Source organism: Arachis ipaensis, chromosome B09, assembly GCF_000816755.2.
Source record: "Arachis ipaensis cultivar K30076 chromosome B09, Araip1.1, whole genome shotgun sequence".
Lineage (NCBI taxonomy): Eukaryota > Viridiplantae > Streptophyta > Magnoliopsida > Fabales > Fabaceae > Arachis > Arachis ipaensis.
In genome coordinates this window covers 14,641,067-14,647,727 of record NC_029793.2, presented here as the reverse complement: position 1 = coordinate 14,647,727, position 6,661 = coordinate 14,641,067, and the positions used below count along the sequence as shown (strand labels likewise).

The following is a 6,661-nucleotide window of genomic DNA, read 5'->3' as shown; positions in this document are numbered from 1 at the left end:
GTATTTTTACTTGCATTAAAAATAAAAGTAACATTAAATTATTTTTAATACATTTAAAAAAAATTAATTTTGATTAAATATAAAATAATTTTACATCGTACATTTAATTATACAACGTAATTACACAACTATATAAAAAACTTTAGCTGCGTCAAAATGAAACTCCAAAAATAATATCTAAAAGTTTTAAGAGAGTGTACATTAAGTACTAACAAGTAACAAATAACAATTATATGACTTGGAAGGGACAGAAACATGAATGGTGGCTTCCATGAAATAATTTCTTATTTCTTCAATCCTTGTCAATTTTAATTTAAATAAAATACTTAATTAATGCCATATCATGTATGACTTAGTAGACAGAGAAGTTGGAAGCAGAAAACATATATTAATTTTCAGAGCATTTCCGGTGGCTCCGATCAAAGAACGCTTCATAATCCTCTTCCTCTCTCTTTTTTCTCACAGCGTCACAGACTCTGATCCTTCGCCGGCAGCCGCCACGTGTCTCTTCTGCTCTGCACTTTCTGCGGATTCTTTTCCAAGCTTGGTTAGAAATGGCAGTAAGTTTTTTTCCTCCTTCTATTTTTGTAAATATATTTTCATTTTTATTTTTAATTTTTGTCATGGTTTTGTCATGTTATATGTGTTTATGATTGCTGAGAAAATTGTACAAATTGGTCACTGAATAGAGGGAAATTCAATGTCTTGCATTATGTTATTGCTATGGAAGGTGAGGTTCTTCTTCTTCTTCTCCTGGTTTGTTTTTCTGTGACTGTTCATCTTCTAGACTTTGATATGGTTGACCAGACAAGATTTTCTTGGTCAATTCGTTTCATCTGCAGCCAAATCAACTATTAGCAGCTTCAGTTTTTCGTTCTGCTTCTTAGAAATTTCAAGCAATTCAATAAGATTCTTATCATGCAGAGTTTTCTTGGTTTTTCTTTGTAGCTAGTTCCATGAATCATGCTGCTTTGAGAATTTAGCTTGTAGCCTTGTGTGGGTGGATATATTTCTTAAAATTCAAAATGTTCAAAGATATGGATCATGTACCTAATTAATCAAGGAAATGTTATACTTTTATGTGTAGTGAATTACTAAATTGGATATTTGGATCTGTCAAAGATAAGAGAGAACAAGCAGCTAGTAGGGTTGTATCCATGAGTTTGGTCGAAACAAGTTATCCTTAGTTTGGAGGGAGTTCTGCTCTAGCCTGATAGGACCACTTAGGAAGCAAAGCTTTCCCTTCCGAGTTAGAGCGTAGCCGGTCGCATACCCATTGGACTTGAACCAAAAGCTTCTGGTTAAGCTAGCAAAACCTCCCGCTAGCTGAGCAACACACTCGGACTCGGTGGTGTTTGTTCTTATGCTTTAAGAATAACTTTGATCGGCTGAAATGTTCACCAGAAATACTAATCATTAGACTTGTTAAGAGAATTAAAATATCATGAGTGAAAAAGAAGCACTCAACTTCCCGGCTTAGGTTTAATAGAAAGAGAGAGAATTATTTATTTTAGGTTTGAAATAATCATTTTGTGCAAGTAAAATCGGGTTGTTGATTTGTAAGGTTGCATGTGGTAAAGTGCATAAACATTCATCTTATTTGTTCTGATATGAGGGACTATGTGGTAAACAGCTACAGCCATCGTTATTTAGCTTATAAGAAATTAAGAATTTAAAACTTTTGAGGATATATTTATTGTTGTTAAAAAGCATCATACTGATGCAGCCATTTCATGGAGTCATAAGAGCACATGAGTGAGAATAAAGATGATCAAATTGAAAGACTCAAAATGTTTGATGATACAATACAAAGAGTTATCAATGTTGCACACACAAGTGCAGTGAGGTTTCTGATTCCCTAAGCAGTGTGCAGAAGGGAGTTGTATTTGAGAATGTTAGATAAAAGGATTGCTTTAATTGTTCAATCTTTGATCATCTCATTGTTGCTCCCTGCATGTTTCTCACCTCAAAGCTGTGTTAGGCTTAGAATTATTATTCTTGTTGAAGTTTGATCAAGGTATCTCTGAGGATGAATTGGAAAGAAATGTTTAGAATATTGGGCCAACCATTCATAAAAATTGCAGTTGATAACAACTCTTTCATGCATGCTACAATGTTATTTAAGTAGACAACCATGTAAAAATGTAAGATGTTAGATAATATAATTGGATTATATTGTAGCGATAAGAATGTCACCTTGGTAAGTGGATATGCTTGCTATGATAGGATTAGGAATGAATCCATCAGAAAGAAAGTTGGTGTAGGACCTCTTGTTGACAAGATGCTAGATTATTGCCTTTGGTATTTCGGTCATGCAAGGAAATTGAGAATGCTTATAGAAGAACTGGTAAGAAAAGTGGATCAATTAAAGTATCCCAATAGTCAAAGGTAGAGAGAAACCAAGAAAAGTCGTAGAATCGTAGCCAAACAATTAATAAGAACTGATATTCAAATGATCTGCCCTACAAACACGATCTACACTTTACAACAGTTTAGCATGACTTGTGATCCTTGTAATTATTGGGGAAAAGCTCTCCAATTGTAATTAAGAGTATTAGCTTTCAGTACTTAGGGAACTTTCGAGGTTAAAGTTCTCAATGATCTCACAATTGTTTCTTAACATAAACTAATATCAGAGCATCTTTGGATGAAATCATTGTAGATTGAAATTGAAAACCACATTTATATGCACAGTCTAATACTGGATCTATTTACTTTTAATTGTTACTAAGAGACTAAGAATATAAGATTGTCACGAGTTAGTCAAATGGGGACAAATACAGTGTAAATTCTTCCAATCTGTATGATCTTTGTGTTCTCTATAAACTACCCTCATGTTGAATTATTAAGTCTAGTTTCAATTTGATTTGACTCCTGAAATATCAAAATATCATCTTTGTTGCCAGGAAAATGGAAAGAGAATTAAGTGTTGGTTAGAATTGGCTTTTTTGAGTGAAAGAAATACTCTTTTTTTCATAAATAAAGTATTTTTATTCAAATTAAACCTGTCTGGATATATCTTTTTAAAAAAAAATTTTTATTAAAAAAAAACAGAAACAAAAGACGTTTTTATACTTAAAAAGCTTTTTTGAAAAAGTCTATACAAACGTAAAATAGCTTTTGTCTATTAAATATTTTTTTCAAAAAAATAAAAAATAATTACTTTTCTCAAAAGACAATCCACAGTGACCCTCTGCTATTATTTTCCACATTTGATAACTCTAATTCATCTAGATACCAAACCCAAAAGTCATATCCTTGGTTTATTCAATGAAACTGTACTTGACATACTTCTTTTTTATGTCTGAATTTGATAGCAACGATCGCATGTACCAAAATTTGGCAATTGGGAAAGTGGAGAAAATGTTCCATATACAGCTTATTTTGACAAGGCTCGGAAAGATCGAACTGGCACGAAGATGATAAATCCGAATGACCCTGAGGAGAATTCGGATTTATCATTTTATAATTCATCATCTGATCAGCTACCTCCGGCCATACCCGGAACTGATTCAGAGCATCCATCTGGAAAGGGATCTAAGACATCCACACATGAGTTACAGAAGAGCAAGGAAGACAGTGATGCTAAGCCTTTTGTTGACTCTCCTGCTCGTCAAGCAAGCCAGGGAGTAGGTTCTGCCGATAACCGAAGAAGACCTTCTAGACAAAGTACTGGTTCTGAGTACAGCATCGAACGTTCTCCCCTTCATCGTCAGGCTAGAGCCCCTGGAAAGGATAGTCCATCATGGGAAGGAAAGAATTCCTATGATAGCAGCCATGGAACACCAGGAAGATCCCGGTTAAGACCAGCTAATCGGGGCGATGAGACTGTTGGTTTTTTTAGTCCTGTTCTCTCTTGGTCACCATGCATGGCATGAAACTTAAAAGCTTTCATATATATTACACAATTTGTGTTATCTTTACACATAAAAAATGGGACATCGTGCTAACTCATACCATTGAATGGGGTATGAGTCGTCATGGTGTTCCACATGGCATATTTACACACACTATTTTTGAGATTACATCAAATCATCAATGATTGATCAGAGCTTTTATGCAATGTTTTGCTTCACAAAATTTTCTGACTTCTAGCATTATGATGCGGCAGCCTGACAAAGGAGCAGCTGTTCCGAAGTTCGGCGAGTGGGATGTTAGTAACCCTGCATCGGCTGATGGCTACACTCACATTTTCAACCAAGTGAGGGAGGAGAGACAGGGTGGAGCTGGAGTTACGCCAGGCACACCTAATCAAAGACCACACTTTATCAAGAACCAACCTAGCAATGACAAAGCACAGGTATGCAACGGATTAACCTCTTCTAGAGTGCACAAATTGGTTAAATGTTATGAAACACACACACTTTGCTGAGTTGTCGTGTCCGCGTGTCAGACACATTTCGGACACACGTATCGACGTTCGTCTACTGTATCTAACTGTGTTTTAATAAAAAATAAAAAATTATTCTCCGGACACACTTGAATACACCTAAATACCAGTGTGTCCAATTTTATTCTTAACATGTATTCTTGAAATGAGTTTAGAAATAATATATATTATTTATTAAAACAAAAAAAAATTTAAATACTTTATTTAAGGGTAAAGTATACTTTTTGTCCCTGAAGTTTGGCAAAAGTTTCAAAAATATCCTTAAGTTTTATTTTGTTTCAATTTTGTCCCAAAAGTTTTCGATTTTCATCAAATATACCCTGACGGCTAAATTTTCAAAAAATTTAAGACCAATCTAACAATAATGCATGAAAATTATGCTTGATTTGCTTGTGTTGAGGGTTGTTCTTATGAAATTATTATTGAATTGGTCTTAAAATTTTTAAAAAATTAGCCGCCAAGGGTATATTTGATGCAAATCGAAAACTTTTGGGACAAAATTGAAACAAAATAAAACTTAAGGATATTTTTAAAACTTTTGTCAAACTTTAGGGACAAAAAGTATACTTTACCCCTTTATTTAATTAAAAGAAGAAATTAAAAGCAATTAAAAAAATATTTTATATTTTAATATCAATTAAATATCAAAATATCATTGTAATTTATCTAAAAAATATTTTATATTTTTATATATATCGTGTCTCCGTGTCTTATAAGATTTTAAAATCGTGTGTCTGCGTGCCATGTCATGTCCCGTGTCTTTATTGCATCGTTGGTTAAATGAGATAGTGTTGAACAACCTTGACTAACAAATTCCAATGTGTATGCTACCCTTTATTACCAACGTGTACACTTTAAAGAAGTCAAGTCTAGATGGAATATTATGATACATAGATGGATAGGTTTAAAAATATTCACCATACTAATGCTTGTTTTTGTACTTGTTTGCTGCTTCAGTGTTGCTGCTTTTGGTGGAGCAACAAATGACCCCATGAATGTGTGAATTATTTTCTGAACAGAGAAGAGGCTAAAGAAAAAGAACATAAAAGTGTTTTCAATGATCATGAGGTGTGTGTAGCACTTGTAAATAATTCAAGGCTCTCTCTCTTCCGACATGATTGAAGTGCATTTATCATACTTTGCGCCTATTTTTCTTGCTTCTTTTTTCACCCACTTTTATTCAGTTGTCAATCTAAACACAACTTGCTTTGTATGCAAAAGATGGTGAATTTTCTTTCCCTTTTTTTTATCTATTTTTTTATCTTATTGTGGTGCTAATTTATGGTTTAAAATATAGTTAAGTTTATTTATCTGAGAAGAAGTGATGTATTTTGATTTGTAACTGGCGACTCGAGTTCCAAAGTATTCAAGTTGGTGTTGAGCTTCTCTATGCAGGTGTTAACTGTTAACAACTTAAGTTCATTTCTATTTATTCAAAAGCACAAAATTACCTCATTTTGTGTTTGGTAAATTAAAAAGCCTAACTGCTTATACTTGCGACTTTTAAAAGTTAGGAGTGCTTTTGAAAGCACTAAGAGAGAGCTTTTTAAAGTTGGTTTGTACTTATCAAAATTAAAAAAAATCTAATATAATAAATATTCAAAATTGTTGCGATAAGGATAAAAATGGATGACCATGAGCAGATCATATTTTCCATGCTGAATGGCTACATTATCAATGTCCTTATATTTAATGATAGTTGAAAATTATAGCCTCCTTGCATGTATAAATAGACATCCTCAGTGCATGATATGTACACTACAAGCAATAACAAAATACTATTCTCCCTTCCTTTTCATACAAATCAATCTTATTTTATGCTGCAATTAAATACTCTTCTTCTTATATTTCTACTACAATTCTTTCTCTTCTTTTATTTTATAAGTATTTTAAATTCTATTTTCTATTACTCTTTACATATAATATTAATAGCAATATTAACCATCTTTATTATATTGAGATTGCAACAATAAACAGATGCGATTCTCTCTCTTTATTTTTAATACTTCTTTCTATCTTTGTATATATATACACATTACAACTGAAGAATGGCAAGGATATGTAATGAAGATGTATGCCTTGCGGATAGTGCAAGTTCACACACTATTCTCAAAAGTGATATATATTTTACCCATCTTGTGCCAAAAGAGGAATATGTTAACATTATTATTGGCTCAGGCAATGTGATAGAAGGCTCCGGAAGAGCTATAATTTTGTTTCCTGGAGGAACAAAATTTATAATAAATAATGCACTATTATCTACCAAGTCTC

The 6,661-nt window shown here is 32.9% G+C and overlaps 1 protein-coding gene across 1 annotated transcript; it reads left to right on the top strand.

Moving 5' to 3' along the window:
- LOC107618951 (RPM1-interacting protein 4) lies at window positions 241–5,777 on the top strand. Its single transcript, XM_021110915.1, has 4 exons — window positions 241–560; window positions 3,318–3,830; window positions 4,112–4,300; window positions 5,348–5,777. The coding sequence occupies exons 1-4, from the start codon at window positions 555–557 to the stop codon at window positions 5,375–5,377; spliced, it is 738 nt and encodes a 245-aa protein (XP_020966574.1). The 5' UTR covers window positions 241–554; the 3' UTR covers window positions 5,378–5,777.

Excerpts from the sequence above, each read along its gene's own strand:
- LOC107618951 (XM_021110915.1), top strand. Across the intron at positions 3,831-4,111 it reads CTAATCGGGGCGATGAGACT|CCTGACAAAGGAGCAGCTGT; the intron begins GTTGGTTTTTTT and ends ATGATGCGGCAG. Across the intron at positions 4,301-5,347 it reads CTAGCAATGACAAAGCACAG|TGTTGCTGCTTTTGGTGGAG; the intron begins GTATGCAACGGA and ends TTGCTGCTTCAG.